This window comes from Pediculus humanus, genomic scaffold (genome assembly GCF_000006295.1).
Source record: "Pediculus humanus corporis 1103172107879 genomic scaffold, whole genome shotgun sequence".
NCBI lineage: Eukaryota > Metazoa > Arthropoda > Insecta > Psocodea > Pediculidae > Pediculus > Pediculus humanus.
In genome coordinates this window covers 82,040-96,918 of record NW_002987456.1, presented here as the reverse complement: position 1 = coordinate 96,918, position 14,879 = coordinate 82,040, and the positions used below count along the sequence as shown (strand labels likewise).

Sequence of the window (14,879 nt, the reverse complement as noted above, 5' to 3'; positions counted from 1 at the left end):
TTATTATTATTATTTTTATTCCAGGAATTCGTTAATTTTAAAAAAAGTTAAAGGGAATAATAATAAATTTGTGCCTATTTTGTAATTGTAAATATAAATATAATTTAAAATTTTTTGTCTTCTGTAATCCTGCTTAATATACACACACACACACGAACACACATACATACACACACACACACACACACACATACATACATACATACATATTTTTGCGAGGTCATTATGTTAATGAATTTACAATAAACGCAAAAAAAAAAATTGAAAAATAAAAAATTGAATTATTGGTAATCCTGCTGATGCTGATGCTGCGACAGTTTTTTTTATATTCCACATTATCATTATTATTTTTTTTTTTTTCGTTTTGTTTTGTTTTTATATTAAGGAATTTGTATATATTTTTAATTTTTTTTTTTTTTTTGAATGAGCGTTTTGTTTTAATTCGATGTAAAATAATAGTTATTGATAAACATTTTTTTTTTTTTTTTATAATTTGATGAGAGAAATCATTAATTATTATGATTTTTTTAAATAAAAAAAATTCCCTATTATTGTAATGAGGGAAATTATTATTATTATTATTTTAATATTAATAATACTCGTAATTCGGTATGAGTGTAAAAAAAAAATTTTTTTTGAAGTTATTTGTGTCGATCCATTCATAAAATATCCAATAAATTAAAATAATTTTAATAATACGTTTTTTTTTTATTATCATTTATGTCTAATTATTATTTTCATTATAAGAGAGAGAGAGAGATAGTCAGAATGAATTAAAAAAGGTAAGTAGTAGTTGTCACGATTTGTTTTCCTCTTTAAAATTACATAAAACGTTCGTATTTAAAAAAAAAAAAAAACAATAATAATAATTATTATTATTATTGATCAAGACAAGATTCCATAGTCGGAAAATTGTCAAAGAATTCTTTATATAAACAATAATAATAATAATAATGAGTCTTGCGTTAATAATTATTAATTAATTTTACCTTTATACGTAGAGTAAAATCTATGTATGTCATTTGAGAAAAAGAAAATAGTAGTTTTAACCAAAAAATCATCATTATCATAAGAGGAGTTGGTCATCTTGTCTATTTTTTATATAACTATTCAGTTGCAATAACAACAAAAAGAAATTTAAAATCTCGTTTTTTTTTAAAAAAAACGGTTGGTTATATAAAAAAAAATTCATTTAAATCCATTTTTACAAAAAAAAAAGAAAAAACATTTTCCCTTTCCAAATATGGAATCTAGTTTTTATGTTTTTGTTTTTATTTTTTAAAATCAATTAATTCTTATGTTTTTTTTTTTTTATTTACTAATATAAAAGAAAAGAAAAAATTAGATCAGATTTTAATTTTTTTGTTTTGCACAATTTATGGCAAGGTTAGAACTAAACATAAAAATCCCACATTTTTTTTTTTTTTTTTTTTTAATAGCGTGGGGTAAATTCAAATTAAGTGTCATAATAATAATAATAATAAATTTTTTTTTTTTTGTTATTTAATTGGAAAAAAAAAAAAAAAACAAACGAAATTTATTAAATTAAAGTATCATGCTCAATTTGTTCTTAACACATAAACTAATATTCAATAAGATTTCATTCCATCATCATTATCATCATCAATATCATCATCATCATTATTATTACATACCGAAACGTTTTGAATGAGGATTTGAAAATAAATTAAATTTTTATTGTTAATTGTTTATTTTTTTAATAATTTTAATAAATAATTAAAAAAAGAAAGAAATAAAATTATTAATTTTTTTATATTTTCGGAAGCTTTGGCCATTTTTAAAATAACTTCAAATAACTTCTCCCCCTCTCTTCCCCCCCCCTCTCTCTCTCTCTCTCTATCTCTGTCCATTATTATTAATTTTTATCAGTCTTCAAGAGACAAATTTTTAATTTTTATTTATTTTAATAATAAATGTTGTTCTCGTGATAAATTAATGATTATAATTTTTTTTTCGGATTTCGATAATAATAATAATAATAATAATCCGTCGTTCAATGTCGACATCGTTTTAAGAAAAAAATCTGTTTTTTTTTTTTTTTTTTTTTTTTTTTGCAATTCATAAATCTTATAAAAGCTTTTATTTTGTTATTTTAAAATTTAAATTTTTACTAATTCAAACGATAGAATATATGAATATATAAAATATATTCATTCGAAAAAAAATGTCGAATAATGTTTTTCAATATTAGCTAAAAAAGAAAAATTATTTTATACTTTTTGGCCTGGGATCGTAAGGTGTGGCTGAAAAACCCACGTATCTGTTATTTTTCTTATGAACGAAACCTTTTCCAGGTGAAGAATTGTAATAAATGACTCGTCTTATACCGAAAGGATCAATATAACCAAAACTACCCACTCGTTCTTCTTTGTCTTTTCTTTGAGTTTCTTCGTGATAATGTCTTGGTAAAAAATATCGGAAACCATTTTCAACCGTTGAAATACCATCGTATGGTTGAGGAGATTCTTCTTCCTCTTTATCGTTTCCTACGTACCCTCTGTTGTTGTTGTTGTTGTTGTTTACATTATCGGTTGTTATAAAATTTCTTCTTATTTCTCTGGAATTGCTCGGAAGAGCCGTATAATAAATTGGAGGAGGTGGAGCCAATACTTGTAGGGTTTCGGGATTTGTCGATTTCAAAAATAAATTATCGTTTAAATCATCGGAATAATAATAATTGGAGGGAGGAAGTGGAGAAACCGTCAAAGGTCGAAAAGGTGATGTTGTTAAAAGAGGACTCGAAGAAACTTGTGCGATACCGAAATCATCGTTTGAATATTTATTATTTGTTTCGTATTGGGATGTTATATCCGATTGTGGTTGTACGTTGTATGAGCCAGAGGAAGAATCTGTAAGGATATGAGCCAAAGGCGGCTTTGAGGAGGAGTACAACAAAGGTGCGGAAGCTTTTGAATTTTCATGGCCGAGTTGAGATGGGTGGTGGGCGTTCGGGCGTCTCGGAATATAATTATTATTTAATTCTTCTTGAGGCCCATTCTCGGAAGACAAAAACTTTTCGTTAATACTTTTGGTTGGAATTTCATCTTTTGATTTGTCGCCTACGTAAATTAATTTTGTTTTAACTATTCTGTATCCTTGTTTATCGGCAACGTAGTCGCGAAGTCGTAGGTAGCCATTAGGGTCAATCCACCCGTAAGTTCCGATAACCGTACCTAAAAAAAAAAAAAAAATTAATTTTATTAAAAATTACGATTATACAGGAAAAGAAAACAAGAAAAAAGGAAATTTACCATCTTGTAAACGTTTTTCTTTTCTATATTGTCCGGATTTAGTCTGATATTTAAAATATCTTTCATCACCTTCATCGGTTTGTATATGATATTGATTATTTATCGATCCGTTCCAATCGTTCTGGTTTTCAACTTTACATGTTGTTAAATGTAATAAAAAAGCCTAGAAAAAAAAAAAAAAAAAAAGAAATCAAATTAAAATTTAACGATTATGTAATTTAATCCGTAATTTTATTTGAATACTTATTTAAAATAAATATAGAATATATAGATCATATCGATTGCATTAAAAAAAAGGTGGAGTATAATAATTTTAACTAAATACATAGTTAAACAAATAAAGAAAAATATAATTTTTTTTTTTTTTTTAAGGTCGCGACCTCGGTAAACAACATAATAAATTATAAATAAGATCAAAATATTTTAAATTTTATTCCATTTTTGTAAAAAAAAAAAAAGGAAAGAAAGAAAATATTAATAATTATATTTTTGCTTATAACAACCTTAAATCAATCAATCATTTATTGAATATGTCAGTAACTATTCATTCATATATATATAAAGGTGGGGTAGTTTTCCTTCTTTTTATGTACGACCTTTTATCGATACGTAATTCAGAAAAAAAAAGGGAGGAGAGAGGCCTTATCCTGATCCTTTTTTTTTGACATTTCGACCTTCCCTTTTTTTTTTCGGACTCTATGAAATAAATGAAGTTTTTTTTTTTTTTTTTTTTTAAATTGGTTCAATGTTATTTTTTTAAACAAGGATAAATTTTAAACAAACACGATTTTATAATAAATCATAAAAAATTTAAGTTTAAACAAAAAAAAGAAAAAAAGTTTTTTAAACTTATTTACTTACCAAAAAATATAATCCAACGTATAATGATGTTATTTCCATATTTTAAAATGTTGATTTTTTCGTCACACAAATAAATAAATAAATAAATAAAAAGTTTTTAAATAAAATGAAAGGAAAAAAATTATGTAACGACGACTATTTTGAAAATAGTTGACGGTTTTTTTTTAACCTGTAAGGGAAATTTTTTTTTATTTTTTTTTTTATTAACCGATTATTTAAAAAAAAAAGTAAATTTTGTTATTATTATTAAATTATTTCCCTATTAGTATTATTATCATAAGTAAAAGTTGTAATGATATAATTCATTTGATCTAAATAATTAATACAACAACTTTACAAAAAAAAAAACAACTCAAACGTTGTTCACTCAATTTATTTAACTTTTTTAATAAAAAAAAATAAAACCAAAAAATTTACTTTTTATCGGCACAAATTTTTTTTTTAAAAAAAAAAAAAAAAGTGAAAAAGTGTTAACGCGCGAAAAACTTGTTCAGCAATGTGGCGGCCAGCATAAGTCATACATAGCCGAAGAATGGACCCTGAGGTCTAATAAGCAACTGGTGGCAATTTGCGTTGGCATTTAACTTTAGCCAGCCCCTCCTTTTTATTCTTATGGTCCTTTAACACATGTATGATTTCTTAACTTTAAATTATAACCGACTTGGATAAATATCCGCTTATCGAATCATCCTTTGGAAATTATTATTATTATTATTAATTATTATTATTATTAATTACTCTAATAATAATAATAAATACAAATATTGAGGGGGAAAGAAAGAATTTTTTAATTGAAAATTATTTGAATTTTGATATTGCGCAGTCGTTAATGTATCGTTAGTATGTCACCTTATTCCCGTTTTTGGAAACAAAAAAATTTTTTTTCGAGTTTTTTTTTTTTTTTGTTGTTGTTGGGAATCGTTCCAACATTTTATAAATTTTTTTTTTTTATCAATTTCTTCACATGTCTAAGTCATGTAATTTATTTTATTTTGCTGTCGTAAAATTTGATTCGAATAATATAAAAGAGAAGAAGGATATGATGTTGGTTTATATCGAGCCTTACAATGAAAAATTTTTTTTTTAAAGAAAAGTGTTTTCAGTACACAGATTTCAAAAAAAAAATTTCTGATGTAATTTTGAAAAAAAAAAAAAAAACCATTATGAAACATCATCGGTTGAAACTAGAAAACACGTTAGGGTCGTTGCATAATAATAAAAGCGTAGGACAACAAGTTGATTTTATATTAAATAAAAAAATCGATTTCTTTAGCATTGAACCTAAAAGACCTTCAAAAAAAAAAAAAGAATATATATGGACATAAAATTTGGGAAATAATAATAATAATAATAATAATAATTGATGGCGCTTGAATATTTTTCATTTTTTTTTTAATCTACATATATGTATAATATTTCCATTTACTATTATTATTATTAAAGTTGATGGAATTATAGTGTCAAAGTGTGAGTAAATGTCAGTCATTCACACGCAATTATTATTATTATTATTATTTATTTATTTTTTTTTTCTTGTTGCTTAAATATCAATTTGAATTTTTAAAGTCCAAGTTCAGTAAACTTTTTCAACTTTTTTTTTTTCTTGGGGGGGTGGTGGGGGAGAAGATTCAATTATAAGTATGATGTCACATCCTGGATTACATTTACACTCAAATATGTTTTATCTCTCTCTCTCTCTCTAGATTACCTTTTCATAAAAATTTTTTTTTTTCGCGTAATGATGTTCATTTTCTTAATTTCAACTTTTATGTAAGAGTGATTGATGTCCTTGAGTGAATATTTAAAAAGTAAAAATTTTCCAGAATTTTTTCTTCGTTTGATTTTTGTTCAGCATCTGAAAGAAAAAGTAAAATTTTTTTAAAAATTTCCACCAAACAACTTCCTACGTATCTCAGATCCCGTCTTATCATCCCTACCTGAATCAAAGTCAATCATTATCATTAAAGAGTTTTCCTTTTTTATTTTTAATTCAATAATTTACAAACGTAAATAATAAAATCAATTTTTTTTTAATATTCAAATAAAGTAATAATAATAATAATATTAATATTAATATAATTATATAATAACGAGTGAGATAATATATATATATCTCGATAAATGTTTTTTTTTTTATGTATAATAACTTTATAATTTATTTTCTTTTTAAATAAAGAAAATTAAAAAAAAATGCATGGAAGAAACTCGTTTTCCTTTTTTTAGAAAGAGAGAGAGAGAGAGAGAGAGACAGAAAAGTAACATGGTCAAGATCAAATGTTATTAAAAAAAATTAATGAATTTTAATTTTTTTTTTTTTGTGGATAAGTAAAAATGTTTAATTTTATCTATTTTGTAAATTACTATTATTATTAAATGTAAAATTTTCTAAATAAAAATTATTTGTTTACAAAACGCAATAATTATATTATTATTATTATTAATTATCCTTATTCAAAAGAAAAATTCAAATTAAGGAAAAAAAAGGGAATAATTTTTTTTATTGCAAATGGTTTGTTTCATATGAAAAATTTTATTACCTTTTTTATGAAAGAATGCATAAAACGTAAATTTTTTTTTAAAATTAAATGCAAATACGAATTTATAAATTCAATTAATAAAAATAAAAATTCTTTTGAATCCGACTTGTCGACCCTCAACAACAAAAAAATTTTTTAAATATTAAATGAAGACTTTTTAAATTGAAATAGAGAGAGAGAGAGAGAGAAAAATTCCATTGAATGTGTTAGAGGATGGAAAAAGAAAATTCTATTCGAACGGTTTTTTCAAACGAGTTTTCCAATGAAAAGTTTTTTCTTTCGTATAATTTTGTTTACATTATCATGTCTAATATTAACAAATAATATGAACGAAGCACATTTTTTTCCCGCCTTTTTTTTATCTCGAGTGCTATCAATAAAATTCTTGTGACTGATACTAAAAAACAAAAAAAAAAAAAATATATATATATATATATATATATATATATATATATATATATATATAAGCAATTTCAATTTTGAATTGTACTTAAATAGCCTAATCAAAATTTAACGGGCGTTTAAAAAATTTTTTTGTATATTAAAAGGAAAATGTTTCCTTCTTAAAAAAAGAAAAATAACAATTTTCTTTAAATTTAAGTAGAATAACATGAGAATAAAATAAAATATCACGCGTATTGTTAATATGCCTAGAAATAGTATCATTATTACACTTTATGAATGATCACAACAAAAAGGAAAAATTCAAATGTTTATATAAATTATATTTAAAAATGATTTTACAAATTAAAATTACTCGGATGGTTCCTTCTTTTTATAATAAAAATCGTAATAATTTTATTATTTTATTCTCATATTAACATAAGTTAATTATTATTATTTTTTATTTGGTTCGTTTGTTTTTTTTGTTTTTTTTAGTGACTTAAATTCGTCCAAGAAGTTTCCCTCGGGGACTTTTCCTCATTTTCTTTCATTTCCACATTATCTTGTTCTTCCTGTGTTTTTAATTTAATTTTAATTTCATCTTCTTCAGGTCTTTTGTTATTGTCATATTCATCAGAATCTTCTACTCTTATTATTCTGAAATCGGTGGTGGTTTTATAATATGATTCGTTATATTGAATTTTGTCTTTTAAATTATTTTCTTCGTTTCTAAACATGTCTAACTGATAATCACCGGACACGGGTGTCACGTTTGAATATTCTTCGTTCCCATAATCGTAACTTATTGAATAAAGTGTATTTTCTGAAACTTGTTGCGGCTGCGGTTGCTGCTCCTGTTGTTGTTGGTGATGGTGATGATGATGATGATGATGATGATGATTGTTCCAATATGTCATTTCAGAAGTTGATGATTGTTCCTTAGGCACGGATTTACTTTTAACTTCGTAATCGGTCATGATGCTGGCTGCGGAATAGTTGGTCAAAATTGGAGAATCGTGACCGGAATTATCTAGAGTCGGCGGCGGTGACGGCGTGTCTTTATTATTCGACATTATGGGAGAAGGTGTTTTATTTGAATATACAAGGGTAGGAACTTCGGTTTTTTGGTAATATTTTTCAAAACTTTCACTACATGTATGCGATTTATCATAATTAATTAAACTTAACGAGTTCGATTGAGTTGTGATTGTGAAATTTTTTTCATAACTACCAGAATCTGTTTTGTACATTGACATAACAGGATTAAGAGTCGAGAGCACTGAATTCGCTGGAAGAATCGGCGAAGGATGATGAATGTGATGAGAATTTGAACCGGAAGTCCTGACCAAACTATCAAAAGACTGCGTGGATGAAGACAGAGTGCTAACCGGCCAAGTTATATTATTATTATTACCGGAACTCGTCCACGGATTATTCGATGATATATTGCACGATGTTTCTGTGTAAGAAACTGAAAGGAAAATAACAAAAAAAAAAAAAAAAAAAACGGTTCATTTCAAATAATCGATAAAACAAAAAATGAATTTTTTTTTCCAAAAAGTAAATATCAATCCGAAACCTTTTTCAAATAAACATACATAAATAAAACCGTTTGCTATTCGTTAATGTTAAACTTCATTTGCTACGGTCAATGAATTTGTTTGCACACTTTTTTTTGTTAGCCAATCAGAAGACGTTACTGTGGGTATTAACGAGTATTCACGTTTCATAAATAAAACCAACGTACGTACCTGTTTTTTTTTTTTGTTTGGCGCGTTTTACGTTTGAAAATAATTTTACAAATAAAAGCATTTTTAAACTTAGAGAAAAAAAAAAAAGGTTTTATGGTTAATGTAACTTACGGGTTCCCACCGACGGATTCGGACTTTCTTTTGTCGGTAACGTGTACGGCACACTTCGATGACTTTTTAATGCTGCGGTTCCCTGGGGAGAATATCTGTCGCTACTTCCACATCCCGGCAAACTCGAATTGTATAACGATGAATTAGTCGGAAATAAATTAAACCAAGTGCTCGGATCTGTAAAAAAAAAAAAAAAAAAAAAAAAGTTTCACGTTAAATTGTGGGAAAAAAAAATTGAAAAAAAAAGAAATAAAAATTTAAACCGTACATTGAGAATATTGTGTTTGAGTCTGATATGTTTGATAATCTCTTTGATACACGCTCTCTGGTCTTTCTTTTGCATCCAAAAAAGCTTTTGCAAATGGATTGTATTTTATTTTCAGACTTGTAACCTTTAAAAAAAAAAATACGATATTTTAATAATGATTACAACGATTTATCGGTTTTACGGACAGAGAAAAATCATTATGAATTATTTAATATGAAAATAATAATAAAATTTGTTACCTCTTCATTTTGATAAGCTGTCACTGCTATAAATTGAGTTTCCGGAAAAGGAAATGTTAAAACTCTTCTTTGCTCGACTCCGACTCTTACCAAATGGACTCTGGGTTCATATTTATGAAGAGAATTCAACATTATTTGTCCCGTTCCGTTGGTTTTGTTCGTCAATTTAACTTTAGCAAAAGAAACCGGTTCTTTCATCCAATGACCGCCAAAATTAGGACTTTCCGGATGTATGTAAATCGGATTTGGAGGTGCCGCTTCCGCTTTTCCCCCGGGAACCCATTCACCGTTAACGTATTTCCATCTGTAAATAAAAAAAAAAAAACTTTATTTCAATTTTTCATTTTTGTCATTTTTTTTTTTTGTTATGAAAATGTCTTTAGTAACCTGTGAGAATCAACTTGAACGAATTCAAGTAGTAAGGTATACATTGCTGCTGGGTCCAGCCCGGAAACTGAAACCTTAACTACCGGAAACATTCTTCTGTAAAAATAGAAATAACATTTACATTATTTTCAAAATTTATAAAAATAAAATCATAATAATAATAATTGAAATATTTTTTCAATGCAAAAATGCCGCCATAAAACATTAACTTACTTAAAGAATTTTTAAATTTATTTTAATTATATGGATATGAATAATGTCATTTTTCATAATGTTTTATTATTATTATTATTGTTATGATTACCTTCCGTTTTTCGTAACAATCATTTCGTTCGTAAGTGAACGAAATCTCGTCCAAAGATCCCTATCATCAAGTTGCACTAAAAGATCTCCTTCGGAAGGTTCTCTTGCCCTGGAAGTATTACCACAAGATCCATCTGGTTCGACAGCGGAAAGTATGTGGGACTGTGCCATTTGCTACCAGATACTAAAATAGTAGCAAATTTGTACTTTTACTGATTCTTTATTTAATTTCTTTTTTTTTTTTTTTAAATTACATGATGAATTAAAATCATTTTTTTTTTTTTTATGTTCTTCAATGATTAATATTTTAAATTTAACCGAATACTATCGTAAATAATAATAATAATTAGTAGTAGTAGTAGCAATTATAGTTATGATAACGATAATAAATTAAATGAATAAGAAATTTTACAAGAAATCGCGTCATGTGTATTCCAAGACAGATATTTTATGATAAAAACTAAAAAAATAATTTTTCTAAATTTTTTTAAATGTAATAGAAAAGCAAGCGTCGTCGTCGTAAACGGAAAACCGGAAACCGGAAAGGTTCCATTCCTGAATAATCGATTGAATAAAATCCTGGAAAAGATTCCGACAAGTGCACGAGACATTTTTCACGTATTTAAATTTATTAATAATAATAAATGCAATTAAGAATTTAATTTTTTTTTTTGGGGGGGACCTTTTTGGAATGGATTTCGTAGAGTAACATCACCCACCGCCATCGCCATCGATTGGAGAACTTGTCACGCATAAAATAAAAAAATAAATTTAATATCTAATGTAAAAGTTAAAAAATTTTATTTTATTATCGTATATTTAATAACCTAATAAAAAAACCGTGACCGTAATTATTCCCTTTAAATAATAAAATTTTTTACATTTTTAACATCAAAATAAAAAATTATTCAGTTTCTGCTACTACAACTACTACTACTACTACTACTAAAATAAATTTATTGCGATTAAACGCTTATTAAAAAAAAAAAAAAAAAAAAAAAAATTTATTTTTTAAAATCTAATTAAATGAATACGTATCATTTTATTATTATTATTATTATTGGAAAATTGTAACAAAAAAAAAATTAAATAAAGAAAAAAATGTTGCAAAAGCAAATACCGATGAGTTCCCATTTTTTTCCCCCCTCCCTCCCTCCCTCCCTCTCGTTTTAATATTCCCTCCAAAAAAAAAAAATATTTTATACACGCATTCACGGGAACGCGCACTCACACGCACTCACGCACACAGGCACACACACAGGCACGCACACAGGCACGCACACACACACATTGAATATGAATGGGCAAATATTTAAGTACCCCATTAGCACGCGGAAGTTTAAGAGGTTAAACTCTGCTATTATTTTTGTATATAATTATATCTATTAACAGTTTTAAAAACACACAATTATAAAACACACACACACATACGCACACATGTGTAACCCGAAATAATCACGGACATACTAATTTTTTATTGTTGTTAACCAAGTCGCATTTTTTATCTCTTTTCAAATTGACAATCCATCTCTCTTCTTTTTTTTCTTCTTTTTTTTTTTTTCTTCCTTCATCCGACTGCATTCGATTTCAGGTACGACGAATAATGTTTTAATTTCAAAACGTATCAACTCCTTCTTTTGTTTCCATTTTTGTTTTTTTCGTTCGATCCCCGTCGAACCCCCTGGATCCGATCCCCAGTAAATCAAAATTTCTTAAATATATAAATATTATCATCAATAATAATAATAATTTCAATAGTTTAATTAATTTTGTTTAAAAAAAAAAAGGATTCGAAATATCACCGTGGAAATTTTAATAATGTTAATGTGAAATGTGAATTTTTTCGTCTTTGTTAAATTTAAATATTTTTTTTTTGTTTAAATTTTCCACAAGAATTTACATGAAAATGAAAATTTATGAAAAACCGGAGAAAAAAAAAGTTAATTAATAACAATAATTTATTTGTTATTAATTCCAGCCAATAGAATTTATCCAGCGTGTAACTTTCTGCCGTTAACGTTTTTTAATTCGACCAATAGGGATAAAGTATTTAAAAAAAAAAAGGTTTACTTTACTAAGATTATTACTAGTTTTTAATAATAAAAAAAAAAACCCGTAGCGTCGTATCCAAAACGAAACAAGTGACAAATTATCATTAATTTTTTTTTATTTTTTATGTAATAAAATCAATGTGGAAATAATAATAATAATAATAATAAAACTAAATTGAAACCGGTTTTTTTACATTTTAGCCAGAATTTTTTTATTTAAAATGATATTAAAAAAAAAAAAAAAAGGTTTTTCTTTTACGGGACCGTATTAAGATTTATTATTAAAAAAAAAAAAAAAAACTAAGGCTCTTGTACGCATTATTTATACCTTTTATGAATATTTTCATAAATTCATATTTACTTTCTGTTCATTTTTTTTCTTTCTTTTTTCTTACGTAGTTTAAAAGTTATGAAAATACAATATATAAATGTTTGTGTGTGTGGGCGTATTAGTTGCATTTTTCACTGCTGAAAATATAAAAAATAATATAATTATTGAAATCGTTTAAGTTCACGATACATAAAATATAATAAAATTCAAAGACTTGAATCCATGTAAAAATAATCTTAAAAGAAAAAAAAAAATTTAAAACGTTGATGTAAAGCAAAGTTCGTGCCGGGGCGGATAATGTGTTAATTAGTTAACCAAATAAGAAAAAATTGAAAAATTTTAATTTATGTAGTCAAAGAAGATGGTTTCACTCGTTTTTTTTATTTACTCAAACTAAATTTTTTTTTATTTTTTTTTATTTCGTTCGTGCAAGGCATTTTAGCTGAACCACCATTAAGTCAACACAATTTTTCTCTCTCTCTCTTTTTTTTCTCTCTTTTTTATTTTTCAATATTTCAACGTGATGTTGTATCATTTGTGCATAAAAAAAAAAAGTTTGCCCTTTATAAAATGCAATTTTCCTACCTTTGAAAACATCGTAGATATATTCATCGTCATTTCCATGGGCGTGTTCGATTTTTGTTAAAAAAAAAAATCTTCCCTCGTTTCCCTAGAAAATCAAAACGAAAATATATTCATATTTTACACTCATATATTAGAAATATAAAAATTATTATTTTTTATTTTTTTACCATGTAAATTGTGCTTTTTAATGTGCTTAATCAAAAGTTTTTGTTTCCATTCTATTGTTGTTGTAAAATTGTGGATCTGAACTGTCGTCATTGTTTAAAAAATTAATAAAATAAATTTCCCGGTCGTTCAACAACAAATAAATGTAAAATACACATTTAAACATAATTTATAAAAAAATTTCCAAATGATCCCTAATCGAATTGAAAAAATATCTGTGGAAAATCAATCAATCAATCAATAATTTACTTTATTAATTTTTTCTGTTTTTAACGAAAGGGCAATTATATGGGCGTAACGAACCGTTGATTTCAACGTTTTTTTTCGCTTAAATTTTCAACAAATATAAAAATAATAATAATAATTAAAAAAAATTTTTTTTTTCATTTAATCCTTTCATGTTTTTTTTTTTTTTTGTTAAATTTACAGCAAATTTGATACAATTTTGCTCATCAAATAGTTTCCTCAAACCAACCAATGACTTCTTTGTAAAAATGGTGACATACCTTAAACCTGTTGCGAAAAATTTTATTTATTATCATGCTCGTGATATCGGATCAGTTGTAACTTAGGCAAAAATTTAAATATTTTTTCATTTCACATTGAAACGTGCAAAATTATTCCAGCATTTGGGAAAATTGTATGAATTTCAATCATCATATTTTGAACAAGAGACCCTCCCCCGCCCCCCATTCAAATAAAATTTTGAAAAATTTAAATGTTTTTTTTTTTTTTTCCCCGTCGGCGGTGATACAAGTAATCAATCATTCTGAGATCAGACTAAAATTTTCCATCTGACTCATCCTCGATTTGAAATTTTTTTATTTTTACACATCAAAAGCGCCCAACAAATTTTATATAAGAAGCCAATAAAAACTAAAAATAAAAGAAAATTTTAAAATTTTTCTTTTTTGAATGTGGACAAAAAATATATGTTTTTCCTGTTGCACAATCGTTTTTTATTTTTGTGTTTGTTGCCAATCAAACTAAAAATTCCCGGTCGTCCGTTTTTAGTAGAATCCTGTAAAATAATAATAATAATATTTTAAAATTAAATTTTTCATTTTATCATAGTAAAATTTCAAATTTCAAAGCGAACATTGAAATCCATTTATTCATCCATGAGGTAAATGTATTTTGTCTAAAATAGCACATATTCATTATTATTACTGTCGGCAAAAAAAAAAAAAAAGTTTGAAAATTTTTTTTAACCTTGAGAATCATCCAATTTTTAGTGAAATAACGCTTGTTTCTTTTTACCAGTAATTAGAACGGTTATACTAATAAAAATGTTGGTCACGAAAAGAACAATGAAATGCCGTTAATATTAAAACCAAGTAAGATATGTGAATGTGTGTGTGTAAAAAACGTTGAAAAACAATCATTTTTTACAAAAAAAAAAAAATTCAATTTTTATTTTAATAATTTCCCTCTCTCTCCCGCCTCCCCCTCCTACCCCTCCGCCCCCACCTCCAGTCAATCAAAATTAAATAATTATAAAAAATAAAATCCTTTGAAACTTTGTCATTAACATTGAATAAAATTTTTTTTAAAAGACGGTTAGACGGTTGTTGAATTTGTTAATCAATTAGAACTTTAAAAGGTAATGAAATTATTTTAAATTTTTTGTTACT

The 14,879-nt window shown here is 25.7% G+C and overlaps 2 protein-coding genes across 2 annotated transcripts; both read right to left on the bottom strand.

Annotated features, from left to right (window-relative positions):
* Positions 1 to 2,171: 2,171 nt before the first annotated feature.
* Phum_PHUM392590 (uncharacterized protein) lies at positions 2,172 to 4,172 on the bottom strand (the record flags this gene model as incomplete). The annotated part of the gene is made up of 4 exons (XM_002428550.1): positions 2,172 to 2,212; positions 2,238 to 3,194; positions 3,273 to 3,435; positions 4,134 to 4,172. 4 exons carry the CDS (start codon positions 4,170 to 4,172, stop codon positions 2,172 to 2,174), a joined length of 1,200 nt encoding a protein of 399 aa, XP_002428595.1.
* A 3,373-nt stretch (positions 4,173 to 7,545) lies between these two features.
* Positions 7,546 to 10,284, bottom strand: Phum_PHUM392580 (brachyury, putative; the record flags this gene model as incomplete). The annotated part of the gene is made up of 6 exons (XM_002428549.1): positions 7,546 to 8,513; positions 8,917 to 9,093; positions 9,185 to 9,308; positions 9,424 to 9,727; positions 9,811 to 9,906; positions 10,115 to 10,284. 6 exons carry the CDS (start codon positions 10,282 to 10,284, stop codon positions 7,546 to 7,548), a joined length of 1,839 nt encoding a protein of 612 aa, XP_002428594.1.
* Positions 10,285 to 14,879: the final 4,595 nt, after the last annotated feature.